The following is a 23,808-nucleotide window of genomic DNA, read 5'->3' as shown; positions in this document are numbered from 1 at the left end:
AAAGATATTTTAATAAGCTTTAACTGATTTCCTGCCATGTAGGTTGAAGATGAGGTTCTCAAATGCTAAAGGGAAAGTCTAGTCTGAATTCCAGGAGGTTAGGGGCAGTGGCAAGAGAGTCCCTCTCCTCTAAGGCTTATAAGCATGTAAATAAGTCAAGCCTTCCAACATGGTATAAATGCCAGGAGAGGCAGGATTTCTTAATCCCACCTGTCCCCTGTCCCAAGTTGCTGGCATCAGACTTTTTTTTTTTTGAGACAGGGTCTCTTTCTGTTGCCTAGGCTGAAGTACAGCACTGCAATCACAGCTCACTGCAGTCTCAACCTTCTAGACTCAGGTGACCTTCCTGCCTCACCCTCCTGAGTATGTTGGGACTAGAGGTGTGTGCTGCCATGCTAGACTAATTTTTATTTTTATTTTTAGTAGAGATAGGGTCTCACTATGTTGTCCAGGTTGGTCTCCAACTCTTGGGCTCGAGTGATCCTTTCTCCTCAGTCTCTCAAAGTGCTGGGATTACAGGTGTGAGCCCAGCTAATGTCAGATATTTCTGTCACTTTTTTTTAGTAAGTGTAAAAACCAACAAGGAGTTCAGAAATGCCAAAAGCTGATAAAATGTTTCTTGTTAAATACCTTCACAGGTCTAATTAGGTGCAAAATGTTTTTCATGCAACCTGAATCCCAATCCTGAGTCCTCCTCCTTGGTTTCTAAAAAAATAAACCAACTTCTTAGTAATCATAGCACTCTTGGCTTAATTCTTCACTTTCATTTCAGAGGAAAAAATGAAAGTAGGTTGGCATACTACAATACTACAAACACAACACAGAACACTTACATGTTTTGGAGTGTTCATGTGATAGCATGTAATTGGCGAGAGGTGGTGTGTAGGTTAAACACTGCAGTGCTGCATTGGCAAAACAGGTATTGCCCAAATTCTGGAGCCCAGCTCCAACTCTATGAGTTTGTTGCCACTTAAGACAAATCTTCTCAGATGGGAAAAGAACTTTCTGTGGAGGAGCGATGCCATCACCTAGGGCTAGAAAAATAAGAAAGAGTCAGAAACCAAGCTTTGCATACTGAAGCTGAAGCTAAATAAATAGTAACACCTGGTCAAACCTCAATCTTTTCAAGATCCGAAATCTCATGACCAGCCTACCTGAAATACAAGGGGAAGAGGGACATTTTAAAAGACAGAAACCAGAACATGAGAAATTTTCAATGATCTGGTTTCTCCAATAAACAAACTGCAAGGACAGAAAGGGGAGAGGGTTACAGATTAAAAGAAACTTGAGAGAAATATCTACCAAATGCAAAGTGTACACTTCATTTGGATGTTGCTCTGAACAACTGCTTAAAAAAATATATACATAGGGCTGGGCACAGTGGCTCACGCCTGTAATCCCAGCCCTTTGGGAGGCCAAGGCGGGCAATTACGAGGTCAGGAGATCAAGACCATCCTGGCTAACACGGTGAAACCCAGTCTCTACTAAAAATACAAAAAATTAGCCGGGCATGGTGGCGGGTACCTGTAGTCCTAGCTACTAGGGAGGCTAAGGCAGAAGAATGGCGTGAACCCGGGAGGCGGCGCTTGCAGTGAGCTGAGATAGCGCCACTGCACTCTAGCCTGGGAGACAGAGCGAGAGACTCCGTCTCAAAAAAAAAAAAATACATATATACACATATATATACACACACACGTATTTTGTGTATATATATTTTATATATACATAAAACAACCACCAGAGAAATATGAACGCTGAATGACTTTTTCATATAAATACATTTTTGAATTTTAGAAAAAACTCTTTAGATGTGTACACTAAAATACAAGTGAAAGATGAAGTATTGGATTTGAGATAATGTCGTGGGGAGGTAAGTAGGTGCTGGTATCACTGGCCATAAGTTGACAAATGTCAAAGCTGGTTGATGGCTACATGAGAGTTCATTATAATTACTCTTTTATGTCCACTTTGAACATTTAAAAAATAAATAACACAATCAATAGAAAAAATGAGATAAATTTGATTCCTTGTAACATCTGCCACGGATGCTAATTCAGTACCACCATCACTGCCATCCTTATTATCTCATGTAGGGAGCCCTTACTAGGCCAAATGGTTGCAATTCTAATGGTTGGTACTGATGTCATTCCCATTTTACCACTAAGGAAGCAGGTTTTGAACTCAGGCTATCAGGCACCACTGTACACACTTGTGAGTAGACTACCTGTGACCTAAAAATTTTGAAGATTTTCAACAGATTACTAATAACTAAGTATGATAATGGAACTCAAGCTGAAGCTCAATAAACAACTTATTTAGGAAAGCTGAAAATCATCAATGGCAAGACTAATTTTTCAAAGGCTTTGGCAGTCCCCCAGTGCTCTACCAGAAGGCTGAGATTGGGCCGGGCACAGTGGCTCATGCCTGTAATCCCAGCACTTTGGGAGGCCAAGGCCGGTGGATCACGAGGTCAGGAGATTGAGACCATTCAGGCTAACACAGTGAAACCCTGTCTCCACTAAAAATACAAAAAATTAGCCAGGCGTGGTGGCGGGCACCTGTAGTCCCAGCTACTCAGGAGGCTGAGGCAGGAGAATGGCGTGAACCCGGGACGCAGAGGTTGCAGTGAGCCGAGATTGCACCACTACACTCCAGCCTGGGCGACAGAGAGAGACTCCGTCTCAAAAAAAACAAAAACAAAAGGCTGAGATGCCATGTAGAATCATTCTCCATTTGAAGAGAGTTATTAGTGGTTATTTAGGCAGGCATAGGCAGGCTACAGCTTGGTGGGGAAAGGAGAGCAAAATTAGGACAAGAGAAAGGATTCTGTGGAGAATGAGATGAGAGCCCCAGAAAAGGGGGGGAGTGGGGAGATGTGAGTTAAGTCCTAAGAAGAGAGAGAAGCCCCAGCAACATGACAGGAGGTTGAAGGCCGTGGAGAAAGAGGTCCTGTGGGAAAGTGCTGCCGGAGAGAAGCCGAAGGACTTTCCACCTCCATGTGCAACATTCGATTAGGTTGTGTTTCATGATATAAACTTCCCCCTACCCAAAACACCTTCAGCAAGCCAAACTGCAACACCCACCCCCACATCACAATATGAAACTTACTGTTTTCCGGGCGCAGTGGCCCACACCTGTAATCCCAGCACTTTGGGAGGCCAAGGCAGGTGGATTATAAGTTTGAAACCAGCCTAGCCAGCATGGTGAAACCCCGTCTCTACTAAAAATACAAAAATTTAGCTGGGCATGGTGGCGTGCACCTGTAGTCCCAGCTACTCGGGAGGCTGAGGCAGGAGAACTGCTTGAACCCAGCAGGCAGAGATTGCAGTGAGCCGAGATCGCGCCACTGCATTCCAGAATGGGCGACAGAGCAAGACTCTGTCTCAAAAAAAACAAAAAAGAAACTTACTAAAAGGACTCAAAACAACATGGCGATCAAACTACTCGAAGCCAGGGGGTGTCCAATCTTTTGGCTTCCCTGGGCCACACTGGAAGAAGAATTGTCTTGGGCCACACGTAAAATACGCTAACACTAACAACAGCTAATGACCTTAAAAAAAAAAAAAAAAAATCGCAAAAAAAACTCAATGTTTTAAGAAAGTTTACGGATTTGTGTTGGGCTGCATTCAAAGCTGTCTGGGCTGCATGCTCTAAGCCAAACAACAATCTAACTAGGAAATTCTATTGTATTTCAAAGCTTCATGTCCTCAAATGCAAAAGTCTTAAAGTACCAACTTGAAGTGTTACTGTCTCATTTATCTGGATGAGTTTTAACAAATGTAACCACATTTGTATCATTATAACAAATGTAACATTTGTGTTACATGCTCTCTCTCTTTTTTTTTTTCTTTTTTCTTTTTGAGACAGAGTCTCACTCTGTTGCCCAGGTTGAAATGCAATGGTGCAATCTTGGGCTCACTGCAACCTCTGCCTCCCAGGTTCATGCGATTCTCCTGCCTCAGCCTCCCAAGTAGCTGGGATTACAGGCACACACCACCATGCCCAGCTAATTTTTGTATTTTTAGTGAAGACGGGGTTTCACCATATTGGCCAGACTGGCCTCAAACTCCTGACCTCAGGTGATCCGCCTGCCTTGGCCTCCCAAAGTGCTGGGATTACAGGCGGAGCCACCGTGCCCAGCCTATCTGCTCTCTTTCAAAGAGCTTTATTACTATGAATGATTTTTAACTGCCAGGAAAAAAATAAAAACAAAAACAAAAAAAACTGGGTAAAGCTCATTTGTCAAAAGACAACCATTTTACAAAACATCTTTAAATTTGTAAAAGTCATCTACTTAGGGAAGTAGAATAACTACTGGTTAACAAGTTAATGTAATGCTTGCCCATCTCAGTTCTCACCAAGATAAAGTTTATTCTTAAAAAAAAATTGGAATAAAAGGGCGTGGTGTGGTGGCTCACGCCTGTAATCCCAGCACTTTGGGAGGCCGAGGCGGGTGGATCACGAGGTCAGGAGATCGAGACCATCCTGGCTAACATGGTGAACCCCCGTCTCTACTAAAAACACACACACAAAAAAATCAGCCTGGCGTGGTGGCAGGTGCCCGTAGTCCCAGCTACTCTGGAGGCTGAGGCAGGAAAATGTCCTGAACTCGGGAGGCAGAGCTTGCAGTGAGTCAAGATCGCACCACTGCACTCCAGCCTGGGCGACAGAGCAAGACTCCGTCTCAAAAAAAAAAAAATTGGAATAAAAGAAACTAATAATATTCTAGTAACTAAGAAAGAACAATCTACCCTGTTGTCAGTCAATCACGAACAAGTAACAGGAAAACAAAGCCCATCAAGTAATGCAACTCTGCTGGCCACTCAGGTGGCCTCATGGCTTGCAAAATAAGCCCCTCTCTGAAACCACCAAGCCCCAGCAGCATTTACACAAGAGTTTCTGGCGGTAATTCTCTCTGGAAAAACAGTACCTTGATCCTTCTGTGGTGATGGTTTTGATTTATCAGGTACAGATGGACTCGAATAAACTACAGCGCCAGGTACCGGTCCTAAAGAAAGTGTGTGATTTGACACATCACTCAATGAAGACACAGCACCCCAGCTGGCAGAACCTGCATCCATGTCTCCAGGTGAGACTGCCTCAGAGCTGCCAGGCTGATTCTGATAGGATGATGGGTCTGAAGATTCAGAAGCTTTGTCAACTATGGTCATTGTTCAGCTCTGCAAAAGATGAAAAGTATGTATTTGTTTCATCACGTGAGAAAAGCAATCTCCTTACCCTACTATTAGATCTTGGAAAATCATTCCAGCCATTTTAAAGTTATTTTCAAACACATCACCCAAATATAAAAACAATAGTACTTTCTAACATTTTTGTAATAATCTCCTTGGGACATTTAGCATCATGATAATCTGAATGTCAACAATCTTTATTTTAAAATCTTCAGTGAAGTATTTGATTAAAAGAACTTCTCATTTCATTTCATGCCCCCTAAAAGTCTGGCATTTCAGTTTATAATTAGGCATTTCAATTTTCAATTCTGTTTATTTACTAACTACCTATATTTTCCTTCTCTACTGCTTAAAACTAGAAAAACTATACACAGTAGTATATTTGACTAAATCTTCAATTTGAGTATAATTCCTCAGAGAAAAGCATCAACTACACAGAGAAAATCTAGACTTAATTTTGTGCTTAAAGTGCAAATGGCACCAAGTGAAATACATTACATTTTTTAAAATTATAATTATAGAGATCTCACCTTTAAAACAAACCATTTTTCTGAAGAGGCTCATTTATATAGAATGTATGACTTTTTAAATAAAACCCGTAAGCAATTAATGACATCAAACTCGAACACAAATACCTGTTACGAAAGGACTTGATTATAATTTTCTCTCTGAGTCCTATTTTAAAATATTAGGGCTACCACTAATTGAGCATTTTCTATGTATTGGGCATTGCATCAACTGCTGGACATACATTAACTCAATCTTCATAAGGAACCTATGAGAGATCAGACAGAATCCCCAGGGCCTATAAAATGAAGCAACCAGTCAGGAACTGGGACTGAGAGCCAGGTCCAGCGTTCCCAGCCAGGCCTCCGTCTGGTTATGCCACCTTGTCAACAGAATGCTTTTAGGGATATTTCTGAAATCACCCAACAGCAGCCACATCTAGACATGCCACTGCTGTGTAGAAAACCTTTTAGAAGGCCAGGCACGGTGGCTCATGCCTATAATTCCAGCACCTTGGGAGGCCAAGGTGGGCAGATCGCTTGAGGTCAGGAGTTTGAGACCAGCCTGGCCAACATGGTGAAACCTTGTCTCTACGAGAAACAAAAATTAGCCAGGCATGGTGGTGCACACCTGTAATCCCAGCATTTTGGGAGGCCAAGGCAGGTGAATCACCTGAGGTCAGGCGTTTGAGACCAGTCTGGCCAACATGGTGAAACCTCATCTCTACTAAAAATACAAAAATTAGCAGGGCGTGGTGGCACGTGCCTGTAATCTCAACTACTCGAGAGGCTGAGTCAGGAAAATCGCTTGAACCTGGGAGACAGAAGTTGCAGTGGGCCAAGAACGTGCCACTGACATCCAGCCTTGGTGACAGAGCAAGACTAAGTCTCAAAAAAAAAAAAAAAAAAGGCCGGGCGGGGCACAGTGGCTCACACCCCTGTAATTCCAGCACTTTGGGAGGCCAAGGTGGGTGAATTACTTGAGTCCAGGAGTTCGAGACCAGCCTGGCCAACATGGGGAAACCCCATCTCTACTAAAAATACAAAAATTAATCAGGCCTGTATTCCCAGCTACTTGGGAGGCTCAGGCAGGGAAAATTGCTTGAACCCAGGAGGCAGAGATTGCAGTGAGCCGAGATCATGCCACTGCACTCCAGACTGGGTGACAGAGCGAGACTCTGCCTCAAAAAAAGAAAGAAAGAAAAAGAAAGGAAGAAAGAACACCTTTCAGGAGTGGCCCAACTGCCCCACAGCACAACATCTTAATGCCTGGACTTGGCATTGTCTGACCTAATAACCTCTCCAAACACCCTCTCTGTCACGTTCCCACCATGCTGAAGTCTTTTTTTTTTTTTTTTGGTCCCTGCTCTCTCTGGGCTCTGTGCATGCTGTTCTTTTCTCCGACTCTTTTCCATCCTTCCACCTCCAGCCAGTTCACACTTCCGCTTCTCACTTTAGAATTTACTTCCTCTGGGACACTTTCCTTGACATCACCATTCCCCCAAGACTGGGTTAGAAACCCCTCCTCAAGGCCCCCACAGCACCCTGTGCTGATTTCTACGGTAGCGTGCTGGCATCTACTCCACAGCTGTTTTACTTGCTGTTCTCTACCATGTTCTTATTCACATCCTCTGAGCTGGTGTAGAAAAAGCTTTCCATACATGTGGAGAACAACTTAATGAACAAAGTCCGGAAACAGAAAACAACTAGCGTTTGCTTTTAGCACCAGCTTGTGCTGAATGATTAACATACAGTATATCATTTGATCCTTAAAAAACTCTGGAGTAGAAATAGCCTTTAAAATTTGTTTTTAAAAATACTGAGGCTGGGCGCAGTGGCTCACACCTGTAATCCCAGCACTTTGGGAGGCCAAGGTGGGTGGATCACGAGGGTCAGGAGATTGAGACCATCCTGACCAACATGGTGGAACCCTGTCTCTACTAAAAATACAAAAATTAGCTGGGCATGGTGGCGCGTGTCTGTAATCCCAGCTACTCGGGAGGCTGAGGCAGGAGAATCGCTTGAACCCGGGAGGCAGAGGTTGCAGTGAGGTGAGATCGCGCCACTGCACTCCAGCCTGGCGACAGAGTGAGACTCTGTCTTTAAAAGAAAAGGATACTGTAAAAGTACAAAAAAGTACTACCCATGCTATGAAGTAGGGACAATAAAATACCCATGTACTTTCCAAACTGGCTGCTCACAATAACTTTCTGGGGTTTTTCTTTTTTGTAGAGACAGGGTCTCACTATGTTGCCCAGGCTGGTCTTGAACTCCTGGCCTCAAATGATCCTCCTGCCTCTGCCTCCCAAAATGCTGGAATTACAGGCATGAGCCACAGAGCCTGGCCAAATTTGTTTTTTAAAAGCATCAATTCTGTTGTTTGTAATTTTTTTGTTTGTTTTGTTATGTTTTGAGACAAAGTCTAGCTCTGTCACCCAGGCTGGAATGCAATGGCGCCGTCACAGCTCACTGCAACCTTCTCACCTCCAGGCTTCAAGCGATTCTCCTGCCTCAGCCTCCCGAGTAGCTGGGACTACAGGTGCGTGCCACCACACCCAGCTAATTTTTGTATTTTTAGTGGAGCAGGGTTTCACTATGTTGGCCAGGCTGGTGTAATTTTTAACTAGGGTAAGATTATCACCCAAAAAAATACAATCTTAAAGTTTCTGAACTCAAGTAGAAATAGAAAAGACGTTTGTCAATTTCAACGAACTAAGAAAAAAACTGAATTGAAATTTTAAATCAATCAAAGGTAGCTGACCCTCAATCAGGAAGAAAGCTTGAGCCTTATCCTCCAAATACAGTTTACATTTTTCCTCATCTAATAGTTAAAAGAAATTATGAAACAGTGTGGGGACAGAAGAAAAAAATGCAGGAAGAAAAGAAAGAAGAGGCCGGGCGCGGGTGCTCACACCTGTAATCCTAGCACTTTGGGAGGCCGAGGCAGGCAGATCACCTGAAGTCAGGAGTTCAAGACCAGCCTGACCAACATGGAGAAACCCCGTCTCTACTAAAAATACAAAATTAGCCAGGCGTGGTGGCGCATGCCTGTAATCCCAGCTACTCGGGAAGCTGAGGCAGGAGAATCGCTTGAACCCGGGAGGCAGAGGTTGCAGTGAGCCAAGATCGCGCCATTGCCCTCCAGCCTGGGCAACGAGTGAAACTCCATCTCAAAAAAAAAAAACAAAGAAAAGGAAGAAGAAAGCCCAAATAGAGTTATAAGAAATATAAAAAAAGGTTAATCCAACCTTATTTACAGTAACACTAAACAGCAACAAAAACCTTAATTTTCAGGGGATAAACATACCTTCAGAACAATCACTAACAAATGACCAAATAAAACCATTTTACTTGCTCCAATTACCTTTTAAAAGGGACAAAAGCCTCTTAAGTGAAAAAAAATTTAAGGAAAGCACAATTCAAGTCATCGTTAACCATACAGCATTGTAATTGTGGAAAAACCAACCAAACCTATCCATTCGCCTTCATTTGTATATTCAGCCAATGAAGTCTTGACCTAAAACCATCAGGCATCAAACTAAACTCCATCTGCTACACACATAACCTTTCTTGAAGCTAAACGATGTTATGTAGGACTTAAGATTCATATGCTTGCATGTTCCTCACTTTCAGTAAAGCTTCTAAATATTACTGTTACAAATATCAGAACTTTTAAGCAACAGCTTCTGATGATATATAAAAGTTACAAGAGCATTAAAAACAACAACAACCTACAGGTGGGGCATGGTGGCCCAAACCTGTAATCCCAACACTTTGGGAAGCCAAGGCAGGAGGATGGCTTGAGCCCAGGAGTTGCAGACCAGCCTGGGCAACAGTGAGACCCTGTCTCTTTAAGAAAAAAAAAAAAAAAAAATTAGCTGGCTGTGGTGGCATGTGCCTGTAGTCCTACCTACTTAGGAGGCTGAGGTGGGAGGACTGCTGGAGCTCAGCAGATTGAGGCTACAGTGAGCTACAACTGCGCCACTGCACTCCAGCCTAGGCAGCAGAGGGAGATCTTGCCTCAAAAAAACATGAACATGAATCGAGGTTGGATCTGTGTGGAGGAATGAGACTTCACAAGTGTTTCCTTTGCTTTAAATACTAGTCTTTTACTCAAAGCCCTAAAATTCCCAGTCTCTTATATGGTATGTCTCCCTTGTTATCAAATGCTAGAATGCATTATTCTTTTTTCATTTGTAGAGTTTCACTATTTAGACACTGCAGCACTCTACATACATTGAGGTAATAATATCAACACGTTTAAAGAGAAACTGTTACACTCCGCTTCTTCGTAAACAATGTAATCCACGTTCTTGTAGCATTTCCATTATAAGAGAAAACACACACACTTTAAAAAGACAAAACCTTCGTCTTAACTATACTTAAGTAAACCAAACGACTGGCCTTAAACTTTATAAACCAAATACTTACTGTAGACTTGATTCAAAGACACAGAAAAGAAAGTGAAACTGACCCTAATTTAAAACAAATAAGTGAAACTGATCATTCATATCCCCTAGGCAATTTGAATGAGTGACATAGTAAAAATAATTAGGTTTAAAATGTACAACTCTTCGAAACGTTTTGAGGCCACCAAAATGAGAACCTAAGATTCTGTGGTTACCTTGAAAAGGAGGCGTTAACTAGTTTCTCAAACAGTTTTGCTGTCAGGGTATTGACTTTACATAACCAACATGTTTTCCCATAAACAAGTGACCCCACGGCCTCCTAAGAGTCATTAACAAAAGTCATCTCCGCTGCATGCATGTTAGAGGGGTTAAAGTCCTAGATAGGAACACTTGTCCCGTCCAATTTTCATTTCCAACATCTGCAACGGATCCCCCGTTCCAGGTAAGCTGGCTCTTCCTGCCCTGAAGATAAAAAACGCTAGGGAGGCACACATGTTTTTGGGGACGCGCCACCCGGCTTCTCCTCTCCCTTCGGGGTGGCCGCTCCGCCCGGCGTGGGCACCTCGGACTCTCCGCAGAACAGCCAGGTGGCCAGGCCTGGGGAGGGGGCGCCCAAGGTGGGAAAAGTTTGCCTCTGTTAGGGATGCAGTGGGGGCGGGGAGGCCGGCCCGGGGCTCTGAGGGGGCTCCGGGGCGGGAGGTGGCAGCCACGCGGGGGGCGGCGGGCGGGCCGGGGACGCCGGGCTCGGCGGTCAGCGGCCAGCACACGCCCACCCCGGCCGCCCCGAGCCTCCCGCCTGCCTGCCCGGCCCCCGGGCCGAGGGGGCGGGCTGGGGCCGGGTGGGGGTGGGAGCGCAGTGTCCATGGCAACCAGGGGGGGCCCGGCCTCCCCGCGCAGCCCGGCTACCCCGGCGCCCGCCCGCCGCGGCCGCCGCCCCCTCCCCAGCGGCCTGGCCCGGGCGGGCGGTGGCGCCGCAGCCCCCAGCGCGGCGGGGTCCCGGGCGGCCCGCGGCTGTGTAGGGGGAGGCGGGCGAGGGGCCGCGCCAGCCCCCGGCGGGCCGCGCCGGCTGAGGGGCGGCCGAGCCAGCGGTGGCCCAGGCGAGCGGGCCGCTGCGCGGGCCCCATGCCGGCCTGCGGCGGGCGGGAAGGAGGCGGGAGCTTACCTGACCCGGCTCGGCGCTCGCTCCATCCCCCTCGGCCGCCGCCGCCGCCGCCGCACACAGCCCAGCCGCCCGGCGGGGGACAATGACGTGCCTCCATCCGGGCACCGCCGCCGCCGCCTCCGGGTCAGCGCCGCGCCCGCCGCGCCCCTCCGGGCCGCCAGGGGGCGCGCCAGGGCCGCGCCCGAACGCGCCGCCGCCCAGGGGCCGTCGCACAAGAAGCGCGGCGCGCAGCTAACGAGCGCGGCGAGTGTGGGAGGGGCCGTCGCCCAAGAGCCGTGGGCGAAGACCGGCGTCGCGCGTCACCAGAGCGCCGGTCGGGCTGGCAGAGGGAGCGCGCTGATTGGCTGGGCTGGCCGCGCGTCTGCGCGCCGGAAAAGGGCTCCTTCCGCCCAGTACTCCCCTGGGCAGAGCCAGACGGCGTGCGGCGGGCGGAGGACTTTGGGCCTTCCCCTCGTCCTGTGCTTGACCCCAGATGCGTTTCCAGAAGGGGGGCTCCTGGGGACGCAGGAGTCTGGGATCCCCGTCGCCCGAAAACGGACTCGGCTCCGAGAAATCCTCCGCTTCGTGGGCTTCGCCCTCTGCAACTATCTTGCGTCTCCCTTGGCCTAGCGGACGCAGCCTTTATTTTTTTGTTTCTTAGAAACAAGGTCTGGGCCGGGCGCGGTGGCTCACGCCGTAATCCCAGCATTGTGGGAGGCCGAGGCGGGCGGATCACGAGGTCAGGAGTTCGAGACCACCCTGGCCGGCATGGCGAAACCCTGTCTCTACTAAAAATACAAAAAATTCGCCGGGCGTGGTGGCGCGCGCCTGTAATCCCAGCTACTCGGGAAGCTGAGGAAGGAGAATTGCTTGAACCCGGGAGGCGGAGGTTGCAGTGAGCCGAGATCGCGCCTCTGCACTCCAGCCCTCCAGCCTGGGCGACAGAGCGAGACTCTGTCTCAAAAGGAAAAGAAAAGAAACAGGTTCTGTAGCCCAGGCTGGAGTGCAATTTCAGGACCTAGCTCACTGCAGCTGCCACCTCCCAGGCTCAAGCGATGCTCCTGTCTTAGCCTCCGTAGCAGCTGGGGCTACAGACGGGCGCCACCACGCCCACTTAATTTTAGGGTTTTTGTTTGTTTTTGGTGTGGAGTTTTGTTTTGTAGGGACGGAGGTCTTACTGTTGCCCGGGTAGGTCTAAGATTCCTGGGCTTAAGCAGCCCTCCGTCCGTGGCCTCCCAAAGTGTTGGGATTACAGGCGTGAGCCGCTGCACCCGACTAATTTTTTAAGCTTTTTTTTTTTTTTTTTGTAGAGACGGGGGTCTCGCTATGTTGCCCAAGCTGGTTTCCAACTTCTGAGATCAAGCGATTCTCCCACCTCAGCCTCCCAAAGCGCTGGGATTATACTCCGGAGCCACCGCCCAAGACCTCATGCAGCCTTCAAATACGCCTGACCCCACCGGTGCGCCACTGTCCGTCAGACTCACACACTGAGTTACAGAAAGGGATTTTCTTTTTCTTTTTTTTTTTTTTTTGAGACGGAGTTTGCTCTTGTGGTCCAGGCTGGAGTGCAATGGTGTGATCTCAGCTCACTGCAACCTCTGCCTCCCAGTTTCAAGCGTGCCTCCTGCTTCAGCCTCCCAAGTACCTGGGATTACAGATGCCCGCCACCACGCCCGGCTGATTTTTTGTATTTAGTAGAGACAGAGTTTCACCATGTTGGTCAGGCCGGTCTCGAACTCCTGACCTCAGGTGTGGAATTTTAAACCTGGCTCCGAAGGGGATAGACCCCTGTTCACCCTGTCCAGATTTTATCTCAAATCCTAGCATTGTACAGGCTTAGGAGACAACTGGACCAGCTGTTGCTCCAGAGTGCCAGATCCACACTTCCAATCATTTATTGGCTGTCTCCACTTCGAGGCCTAACAGAGCTAGTTCATCTCTGCATCTCTCCTCCACCATGACCCTGCTTCTCCCTGCATTGATTAAGGACCTGGTATTCTCCTGTGTTCACCAGACCTTTCCTCTCTCACTGCCTCTTTCCCTCCCTTCGTGATCTAACCCTTTACACCAACTCATGTTTACCTGGCCTCCCCAGGGGCTGCTGTCCTGACCCTCCCTGAGTCAGCCTTTCTTCGCTCAACAATTCCATCTCAACAGTCTCTTCTCTGTTGCTGCACTCCCCACCCTACAGTGGCTTGGGTGGTCTTCCAAAAACCGTCATATCACTTGACTCCCCCACTCTGAGCATTCTATGGCTCACAGCGAAGTCTAAATTCCCTAGCTTGGTGTCGGAAACTCCAAGTTCCCTTTCCTCTTTTATGTGTTTCAACCATAACACACTCCTCAATTCCAGTACCCAGCCCCACCCCACTACTACATCTGCTTGTAGAAAGCCCACCCATGCTGCCTCTTCCGTGCAGCCCACAGTGTGTCCCCACAGGCACAGCCCACCACGCCTGGCTAATCTTTATTTTTTTAGAGACGGGCTCTTGCTGTGTTGCCCAGGTTGGTTGTGAACCCCTGGACTCAAGGGATCCTCTGCTTGGACTTCCCAAAGTGCTGGGATTGCAGGCATGAGCCACCACACCAGCCCAGCTTCATTTTCCGTTTCATGCTGTTGACAAACTGGCCCCTCCAGGCAGCGCCTTAAATCTTAGTAGAGGCTGGGCATGGTGGCTCACGCCTGTAATCCCAGCACTTTGGGAGGCCGAGGCGGGCAGATCACAAGATCAGGAGTTGGAGACCAGCCTGGCCAATATGCTGAAACTCCATCTCTACTAAAAATACAAAAATCAGTTGGGTGTGGTGGCGGGCACCTGTAATCCCAGCTACTGGGAGGCTGAGGCAGGAGAATCGCTTGAACCCGGGAGGCAGAGGTTGCAGTAAGCCGAGATTGCGACACTGCACTCCAGCCTGGGCAACAGAGTGAGACTCTGTCTGTCTCAAAAAAAAAAAAAAAAAAAAAAAAAAATCTTAGGAGACTGCCTGAGCAACTTAAATAGAAAAGGAATTTTTTTTTGAATTAAGGTGGAATGTCACCCTGTCTCCTAGAACAATCCCAGCTCACTGCAACATCCACTTCCCAGGTTCAAGCAATTCTTCTGCCTCAGGGACTACAAGCACACACCACTATACCCAGCTAATTTTTTTTTTTTTTTTGTAGTTTTAGTAGAGATGGGGTTTCACCATGTTGGCCAGGCTGGTCCTGAACTCCTGGCCTTAAGTGATCTGCCCTCCTCAGCCTCCCAAAGTGCTGGGATTGCAGGCATGACCCACTGCGCCCAGTCAGAAAAGGAGTTCTTTTTAAATCATCTCTTGGCATTGTCTACCCAGAACAGGCTCTAAGGTTGGAGGGGATGGGGGGTTACACCTCCCCCCTACCTTGCCCCATGCCATCAAAGCAAACATAGAGACCCTTTTCCTCTAAGGAACTAGTACCACTTACTCTAGCAAACTGGCACATTAATGGAGAAGTCACAAAGCATATGAAGACATCCCTGCCTACAAACAGCTGGGGCCTTGGCTGAGATGATAAACTGGCCCCAAAACCTTGTTCTCCTCCAGATCAGAGTGTAATCTAGAGTGAATGCTGCCTGGAGAAGAAGTCACTTTTCCTCTGTTCTTATAAGCTGTGTGACCCACAAAAATTGCTTAACCTCTTTCCTTTACCGAAATGGTTTTTATGCAAGATGCAAACTGATTCCAAGTGCCCCACCCCCAAGTCTGAAGGATCACAGGATAATGGAACCATAGGTGTCAAAGAGGGGTGGATTTTATTTTCTGAGGACCTCCAGACTTAGGGAGCCCGCAGTGGGCACTGTTAATGCCCCACCCAGGTCCTCCCTACTGGCGCATGCTCCCATCCCTTCCCCACTGCTGTGGTGTTTGCTGCTTATAACTCACAGCTGCCTCTTCTCCTGAAGCTGTTCTTAGCTGAAGGGGAGACTCATCTCCCACTGAGACAATATTGTTGCTCCACTCCTTTCACTGCCTTTTCCTTTCATTACTTTCCTCCCTAGAGCGCTCCCCTCAAGGCCAAATTGCACCTAAATCATATGCACCTAAATTCTGTCTCAAGCCCCACTTCTAGATATCCTGGTTTAAGACAGTGAGTACCGGCCAGGCTCGGTGGCACACACCTATAGTCCCAGCCCTTTGGGAGGCTAAGGCAGGCAGATCACTTGAGGTCAGGAGTTCGAGACCAGCGTGACCAACATGGTGAAACCCCCTCTCTTCTAAAAATACAAAAAATTAGCCGAACGTCGTAGCGCGCGCCTATAATCCCAGCTACTCAGGAGGCTGAGGCAGGAGAATTGCTGGAACCTGGGAGGTGGGCTTGCACCACTGCACTACAGCCTGGGGCAACAGAGCGAGAGTCCCGTCTCAAAAAAAAAAAAAAAAAAAAAAGACAGTGGATACCAAGAAAAGTCCCTAAGAAACAGAGTGTAAAAATGTCCAGGCGCCAGGCACAGTGGCTCCCGCCTGTAATCCCAGCACTTTGAGAGGCTGAGATGAGCAGATAACCTGAGGTCAGGAGTTCGAGACAAGCCTGGCCAACATGGTGAAACCCCGTCTCTACTAAAAATACAAAAATTAGCCGGGCATGGTCACAAGCGCCTGTAATCCCAGCTACTCGGGAGGCTGAGGCAAGAGAATCGCTTGAACCGAGGAGGTGGAGGTTGCAATGAGCTGAGACCATGCCATTGCACTCCAGCCTGGGCAACAAAAGTGAAACTCCATACAAAAAAAAACATAAAAAAATAAAAAAATAAATATCCAGGCAATGGATGGGACACTCACAGCTGGGCAACAGTATCAGACGCCCATCTAAGGGGTCTAGTTAGGGCTGGATATGAGTAGAAGGGGATGTGTGGGCTTATTCAATCTCTCTGGTTTTTGAGGATATAGGAGAAGTAGTCATTAGAACTGTGAAATTGGGCCAGATGTGGTGACTCACACCTGTAATCCCAGCACTTTAGGAGGCTGAGGCCGGAAGATCGCTTGAGGCCAGGAGTTCAAGACCAGCCTGGGCAACATAGTGAGACCCAGTCTCTACCAAAAATTAAAATAATAATAATAATAATAATAATAATAAATAGACTTGTGAAATTTGGTAGTAACAGATTTTTTTTTTTTTTTTTTTTTTTTTTTGAGAGGGAGTCTCGTTCTGTCACCCAGACCGGACTGCAGTGGTGTGATCTTGGCTAACTGCAACCTCCACCTCCCAGGTTCAAGTGATTCTCCTGCCTCAGCCTCCCAGGTAGCTGGAATTATAGGCACCCACCACAATGCCCAGATAATTTTTGTATTTTTAGTAGAGACGGGGTTTCACCATGTTGGCAAGGCTGCTCTTGAACTCCTGACCTCAAATGATCTGCCTGCCTTGGCCTCCCAAAATGCTGGGATTACAGGCATGAGCCACTGTGCCCGGATGGTAATAACAGATCCTTTAAAGAGGGATAAATGGGCCAGGTGCGGTGGCTCATGCCTGTAATCCTAACACTCTGGGAGGCTGAGGCAGGTGGATCACCTGCGGTCAGGAGTTCGAGACCAGCCTGCCCAACATACTGAACCCCATCTCTACTAAAAATACAAAAATTGGCCAGGCGCGGTGGCTCATGCCTGTAATCCCAGAACTTGGGGAGGCTGAGGTGGGCAGATCACAAGGTCAGGAGATTGAGACAATCCTGGCTAACACGGTGAAACCCCATCTGTACTAAAAATACAAAAAATCAGCCCGGCGTGGTGGTGGGTGCCTGTAGTCCCAGCTACTGGGAAGGCTAAGGCAGGAGAATCTCTCGAACCTGGGAGGCAGAGGTTGCAATGAGCTGAGATCATGCCACTGCACTCCAGCCTGGGCAACAGAGCGAGACTCTGTCTTTTAAAAAAAAAAAAAAAAAAAAAAAGAGGGAACAATGGGGTTCCAGGCAATTAGTCAGTAATATAAAGTGAGAAAGCCAGAGAGCAGAGCCTCCTCAGCAGTCTGTCATCTATAATCAGAGGGCAGACAGTCCTGAAAACCAGGCATATGACTTAACCTAAAAGGAGCAGAACATTAGAAAAGGTTGAATTTTCAGCTACAATCAGTCTCTAACACCAAAGTCAGGACTCTGATAAGGAAGGAGTGAGACCCTGAGACAAAGGACAGGACTCTAATGTCTGTAGAACTTCAAGCTCCTCTGAACTCTTTGCTCAAGAATGGTACCACCAACCCAAAGACTATGCAGACACCTCAAGTGAGGTAGGTACCCTACAAGACAATGTATTCTTGGCAGAGTGTGGTGGCTCATGCCTGTAATCCCAGCACTCTTAGAGGCCGAGGCAGACAGATCACTTGAAATCAGGAGTTCAAGACCAGCCTGGCCAACATGGTGAAACCCCGTCTCTACTTAAAAATACAAAAATTAGCCAGGCGTGGTGGTGCACATCCCAGCTACTCAAAAGGCTGAGGCAGGAGAATCGTTCGAACCCGGGAGGCAGAGGTTGCAGTGAGCTGAGATCACGCCGCTGCATTCCAGCCTGGGCGACAGATAGAGTGAGACTCCGTCTCAAGAAAAACAAAAAAAGAAAACAATGCATTCTTTCTGTTCCTGTATCCCCCTGGCCACCAGATAAATCACCAAGATCAGGTCCCATCAGGCCTGCTAAGGGAGGAGTGGAATCATAAATTGAAGGAACTGCAAGACCAGGCTAATATACACCAGCAGAAACTGAAAATAAACCCGGGAATGGACACTACAGGGCCTAGATCAAGGGGTGAGGGGTGGGGAGCAGATAAGAGAGAGTTTATAGATATGTGGGCACTTTCCTTTAATACAGATCTCACACTTTGTCAAGGATACTGGGTGGGCAGTTTCTGATACACCATGGGACTGGTATTTGACAATAGAAATAAGCTACATGGGCTGGGCGCGGTGGCTCATGCCTGTAATCCCGGCACTTGGGGAGGTCAAGGCGGGCGGATCACAAGGTCAGAAGATCAAGACCATCCTGGCCAACATGGTGAAACCCGTCTCTACTAAAAATACAAAACTTAGCTGGGGGTAGTGGTGTGTGCCTGTAATCCCAGGGAGGCTGAGGCAGGAGAATCGCTTAAACCAGGGAGTCGAAGGTTGCAGTGAGACAAGATTGTGTCACAGCCCCCTCCAGCCTGGCAACAGAGTGAGACTCCATCTCAAAAAAAAAAAAAAAAAAGAAAGAAAAGAAAAGAAAAAGAACCCACATGGCTGGGCGCAGTGGCTTATGCTTGTAATCACAACACTTTGGGAGACTGAAGTGGGAGGATCACTTGAGGCCAGGAATTGGAGGCTGCAGTGAGCTATGATCATGCAACGGCACACTTCAGCCTGTGCTCTGTCTTCAGGGCAACAGTGCATGAGCCTGTCTCCAAACAAAAAAATTTTAGATGCCATGGACTCCATGGTAGATACTGGAGGAAGCGAGTGCTACTCTCAGGGAAGAGGACATGCTAAAATGTGTGCCACCAGCTGTGACATTCCATCACAAGGCCTGGAAAACACTGTTTTACCAGGACCACGGAGGGCAGAGACAGCATCAGCTGTGTTGGAAAAGTGGTACCCCGAGGTGGCTGTCATCTATAAGCCAGGGCTAACAACAGGAGATGCTGTTACAGAACTGGGCTGTCTGGTAGCAAAGAGGATGATAGGAGCCCCTCTGTACTAAACATACAAAATTAGCCAGGCATGGTGGCGTGTGCCTGTAGTCACAGCTACTTGGGAGGCTGAGGCAAGAGAATCACTTGAACCCAGGAGCCGAGATCATGCCATGGCACTTCAGCATAGACGACAGAGGAAGACTCTGTCTCAAAAAAAAAAAGAAAGAAAAGAAAGAAAGAAAGAAAATGATGGCATCCTGGAATGTCAGAGACTGGGTAGCAGTGCTTACGCAGCAGAAGGTGGGCATGATTGCTACAGTGAGCAGCAAGTCAGAGTAGCAGATGGGAGGCACTGACTTGCAGGGATCCAAGGAAATGGTTAACAGAACACAGGGCAAGACAGGCTGTCAACAAAAGCACAATATATATCATTGTAAGCAGACAAGGAGGATCTCCAGGGATTATAGGAATTTAATCAACTTGCGCAATCAGCCTGTTTTACAGCCTCCTGCTCTGCACCTGTTCTTCCCCAAATCTTGGATGGAATGCAGTCACCTTGTTAGTTTAAACCAGCTCCTGACAGACCCCAACAACGTACGGATGAACCTGAGTGAACTCTCCGCATGACCATGCTGAAGTATCCATTCCGGGAGAAGTTATAGCTTCATTCCCATCACATGCAACCTATGGGCTGGCAGGATGACTCACTGCATCTGCACCATTGGGATCCCTCCTCTCCATGCAATGATGCACCCATCTCCCCTTTTCATCACCCCATAAAACCCTCATGTCACTTTCCCTTGGGGAGACACTGCTTTGGAGAATACTCCCAGTGTTCTTACTGGCACCAAGTAATAAGCTGATCTCGAATTCCTGGCCTCAAGTGATCCGCCCACCGCAGCCTCCCAAAGTGCTGGGATTACAGGCGTGAGCTACCACGCCTGACCAGATATACCTATATGTCTATAAAAACCTGGTTGTGTAGAAGACTGAGGTTAGCTCTCTCAGCAGAAAAACACAAACATCTGCCCAGATTCCCCCACCTGAGCCAGTTCTCAATTCCAAAACATGCATCCAGGCTGGGCATGGTGGCTCAGACCTGGAATCCCAATGCTTGGGAAGCTGGGGCAGATGGATGATTTGAATCTAGGAATTCGAGACCAACCTGAGCACAGTAAGACTCTATCTCTACAAAAATAAAAAAATAAAAAAATAGCCAAGTGTGGTAGCACCTGTGGTCCCAGTTACTCAGGAGGCTGAGGCAGGAGGATTGCTTGAGCCTGGGAGGTGTAGGCTGCAGTGAGCTGTGACGGCACCACCGCAGCCTGGGTAACAGTGAGACCCTGTCTCAAAAACAAAAATCGAAATACCCATCCAGTAAAGGAGAAGCCAGATCCATGCAAGTGTACACAGTAGGGATTTTCCAAGTCCTGCCCCAAAGAGACCTCTGGCCATTTTTTTTGTTTTTTAGACAGAGTCTTGCACTGTTGCCCAGGCTGGAGTACAGTGGCGCAATCTCGGCTCGTTGCAACCTCCACTTCCCAGATTCAAGTGATTCTCCTGCCTCAGCTTCCCAAGTAGCTGGGATTACAGGTGCCCGCCACCACGCCCAGCTAATTTTTTGTATTTTTAGTAGACACGGGGTTTCACTGTGTTGGCCAGGCTGGTCTCAAACTCCTGACTTTGTGATCTGCCTGCCTCGACCTCCCAAAGTGCTGGGATTACAGGCGTGAGCCACAACACCCGGCCCCTCTGGCCATTTAATTTACTCAGTAATTATATGCTGGGGAATAGGGGTCTACTCAGATATTTCCAGGCTTTTCCTTGCAGAGTCCAAGTTAATGCAGATCTAAAGCACCATCAGGGTTCCCTTATTGCTAGGGGATCAAGTTAATACCTTTGGTCCTGACCCACATTCCTCACTGGGTTCACTGAGCCCACAGTGGTCATTTCCCTGGTTCCCAAAGGTGATACTCAAATAGTCCTACTTAGCAATTGGTTCCTTGACTTGTAGCTTAAGAGCTATTGTAGTAGAGAAAGCCAAGTGGGGCTGGGTGCGGTGGCTCACATCTAGAATGCTAGCACTTTGGGAGGCCCAGACAGGCAGATCCCTTGAGGTCAGGAGTTCAAGACCAGCCTGGCCCACATGGCGAAGCCCCATCTCTACTAAAAATTCAAAAATTAGCCAGGTATGGTGGCAAGCGCCTGTAATTCCAGCTGCTCGGGAGGCTGAGGCAGGAGAATTGCTTGACCCTGGGAGGCGGAGGTTGCAATGAGCTGAGATTGCGCCACTGTACTCCAGCCTGGGCGACAGAAAAAAAAAAAGAAAAGAAAAGAAAAAAAAAACCCAAGTGGAACAAGTGGAAGCCCTGAAACTGCCCTCTCTGGCCAAAAGAGTAAGTTGGTGGGGCTAAGAGTGGGGGTTGATGGGAGAAAATGGCAGAGAATAGTGCCATGCTCAGGGGGGTAAAGGATGCAAGGCTGGTGTCTCCATCATCTGCTCATTTAATTTACCAGTCTGACCCCTGCAAAAACTGGATGAACCATCATAGATGACAATGAACTACTGCAAACATAATCCGCAAGGAGTCATCTAGCACCAGCTTAATTCCACCGCTACCCACGCCATTCTCTGGAGATCTTCTACATCCACAGCAGAATGGAGTTGTGTTTAGAATCTCTCAGGCTGGGCTTAGTGGCTCATGCCTGTAATCCCAGCACTTTAGGAGGCCGAGGAAGGAGGATCACTTGAGGCTAAGAGTTCAAGACCAGCCTGGGCAATATAGGGAGACCCTGACTCTACAAAAAATAAAAAATTAGCCAGGTGTGCTGGTGCATGCCTGTAGTCCCAGCTACTCAGGAGGCTGAGGTGGGAGGATCGCTTGAGCCCAGGAGGTCAAGGCTCCAGTGAGCTATTATGGCACGATGGCACTCCAGCCTCGGTGACAAAGCAAGACCCTGTCTTAAAAACAACAGGCCGGGAGTGGTGGCTCATGCCTGTAATCCCAGCACTTCGGGAGGCTGAGGCAGGTGGATCACGAGGTCAGGAGTTCAAGACCAGACTGACCAACATGGGGAAACCCCGTCTCTACTAGAAATACAAAAAAAAATTAGCTGGGTGTGGTGGCACGCACCAGCTACTCAGGAGGCTGAGGCAGGAGAATCACTTGAACCCGGGAGGTGGAGGTTGCAGTGAGCCCCCACCGCGCCATGCACTCCAGCCTGGGTCACAGAGTGAGACTCCATGTTAAAAAAACAAAATAACCTTGTAGTTGATCCTCCTTTTTCTGAAACCCTGAGAGCAAACATGAACAAGGCCTTTTAACTCTTACAGATTTTACAACCACTGTGAAACAAACAAAGAAGAAAATATATAAACAGTGAAAAATAGATTGGTCACAAAATACATTCAAAAGAAGTACCTACCATATTCTACCACAAAAAAGTAAAGAAGAGAGGGGGAGAGAAAGAGGGAGAGGAAGAGAAAAAGAGAGAGAAAGGAAGAAAGAGGTAAGGAAAGGAGAGGGGAGGGGTGAGGGAAGGAGGGAAGGAGGGAAGCAAGGAGAAAGAAAGAAAAAAGAGAAAAGAAAGAGAGAGGCACATGCCTGTAATCCCGGCACTTTGAGAGGCTGAGGCAGGAGAATTGCTTGAGATCAGGAGTTCGAGACCAGCCTGGCCAACATGGTTTTGGTTTCTATCAAAAAATAACAGAAGTTACCCGAGCATGGTGGTGCATACCTGTATTCCCAGTTACTCGGGAATCTGAGGCATGAGAATCACTTGAACTCGGGAGGTGGAGGTTGCAGTGAGCTGAGATCGTGCCACTGCACTCCAGCCTGGGCAATAGAGTGAGACTTGGTCCTAAGGCAAAAAAAAAAGAGAGAGAGAGAAGAAAAGAAGGAAGGAGGGAAGAAAGGAAGGAGGGAGAGAGGGAGGGAGGGAGGAAGAAGGAAGGAAAGGGAAGGAAGGAAGGGTGAGAGGGAGGGAAGGGAAGGGAGGGAGGGAGGGAGAGAGGGAGGCAAAGGAAAGGAAGGAAAAAAAGAGTACCTTCCGTTCACTCAGAGTGCTCAGATGACACCAATCAATAGACTTGTCCCAGCAGCCCACACGGAGACTCAGTCACAGAGAGCACTGTTTGGAAACAGACACACTAGGTGTAAATTCCAGCTCCAGCTTATATTTATCTGTTAAGTTCTCTGAGCCTTGCTTCAGACTCTCATGAAATGAAAGGCTGTTTTAATTTATCTTAAGCCAAGTTTATCCTAATGGATGATTAACATCACTTCCCTGCACACCAACATAAGACATTAAAGTGTGAAAGTGTTCAAGGAGGGATATGTTTAATCTTCTGAGGACCAGTGTCTCCTAGGAAGGAAATCTGAGACTGTGGCTGGCCAGGTCTTAGACCCAGCTTGTTTTTAGGAGACAGATCCCAAATCTGTCCTTTATGGATTGACAAAATATTAATTTAGAATTAAGAGGGAGTCATTGGAGATGCTGTGCCTACTTTCCAGAGACTATTTTGTTTGGAACCTGGAGGTGTGGGTGTTAATTAGTTACTACACATTGTCATGATGCCTCAAATGAGGAAGGTAATACTTAGTGGGTGGGTTTACCCCTGAAGTGGATGCTGTTCAGGAAAAGTCTTACAACAGAAATGGCACTTGAAATAGGTCCTTGAGGCCGGGCATGGTGGCGCATGCCTGTAATCCCAGAACTTTGGGAGTCCAAGGTGGGCAGATCCCCTGAGGTCAGGAGTTCAAGACCAGCCTGGCCAACATGGTGAAACCCCATCTCTACTAAAAATACAAAAACTAGCTGGGTGTGGTGGGAGGTGCCTGTAATCCCAGCTACTCAGGAGGTCTGAGGCAGGTGAATCACTTGAACCCAGGAGGCGGAGGTTGCAGTGAGCTGAGATCACACCACTGCACTCCAGCCTGGGCGA

General features: G+C 47.8%; 1 protein-coding gene across 6 annotated transcripts in view; it reads right to left on the bottom strand.

Moving 5' to 3' along the window:
• The window catches only part of USP42 (ubiquitin specific peptidase 42), an 82,418-nt gene that overhangs the window by 45,685 nt on the left and 12,925 nt on the right, over nt 1–23,808 (bottom strand). For 2 of the 6 annotated variants that reach the window (XM_054496127.2, XM_054496128.2), the window contains exons 1-3: nt 11,270–11,418; nt 4,931–5,180; nt 834–1,034 (exon numbers count right to left, since the gene is read on the bottom strand). In XM_054496127.2, the coding sequence (XP_054352102.1) occupies nt 834–1,034; nt 4,931–5,171 (442 nt within the window). In that variant the 5' untranslated portion in view covers nt 5,172–5,180; nt 11,270–11,418. Of the gene's footprint in view, nt 1–833; nt 1,035–4,930; nt 5,181–11,269; nt 11,419–22,910; nt 22,995–23,808 lie in introns of those variants that run through there. The other 4 variants (XM_063668083.1, XM_063668084.1, XM_054496130.2 and 1 more) reach the window with 4 other exon arrangements.

Source organism: Pongo pygmaeus, chromosome 6, assembly GCF_028885625.2.
Source record: "Pongo pygmaeus isolate AG05252 chromosome 6, NHGRI_mPonPyg2-v2.0_pri, whole genome shotgun sequence".
Classification (NCBI taxonomy): Eukaryota; Metazoa; Chordata; class Mammalia; order Primates; family Hominidae; genus Pongo; species Pongo pygmaeus.
Note: the sequence above shows the minus strand (reverse complement) of the source record. Positions and strands in the feature narration are given on the sequence as shown.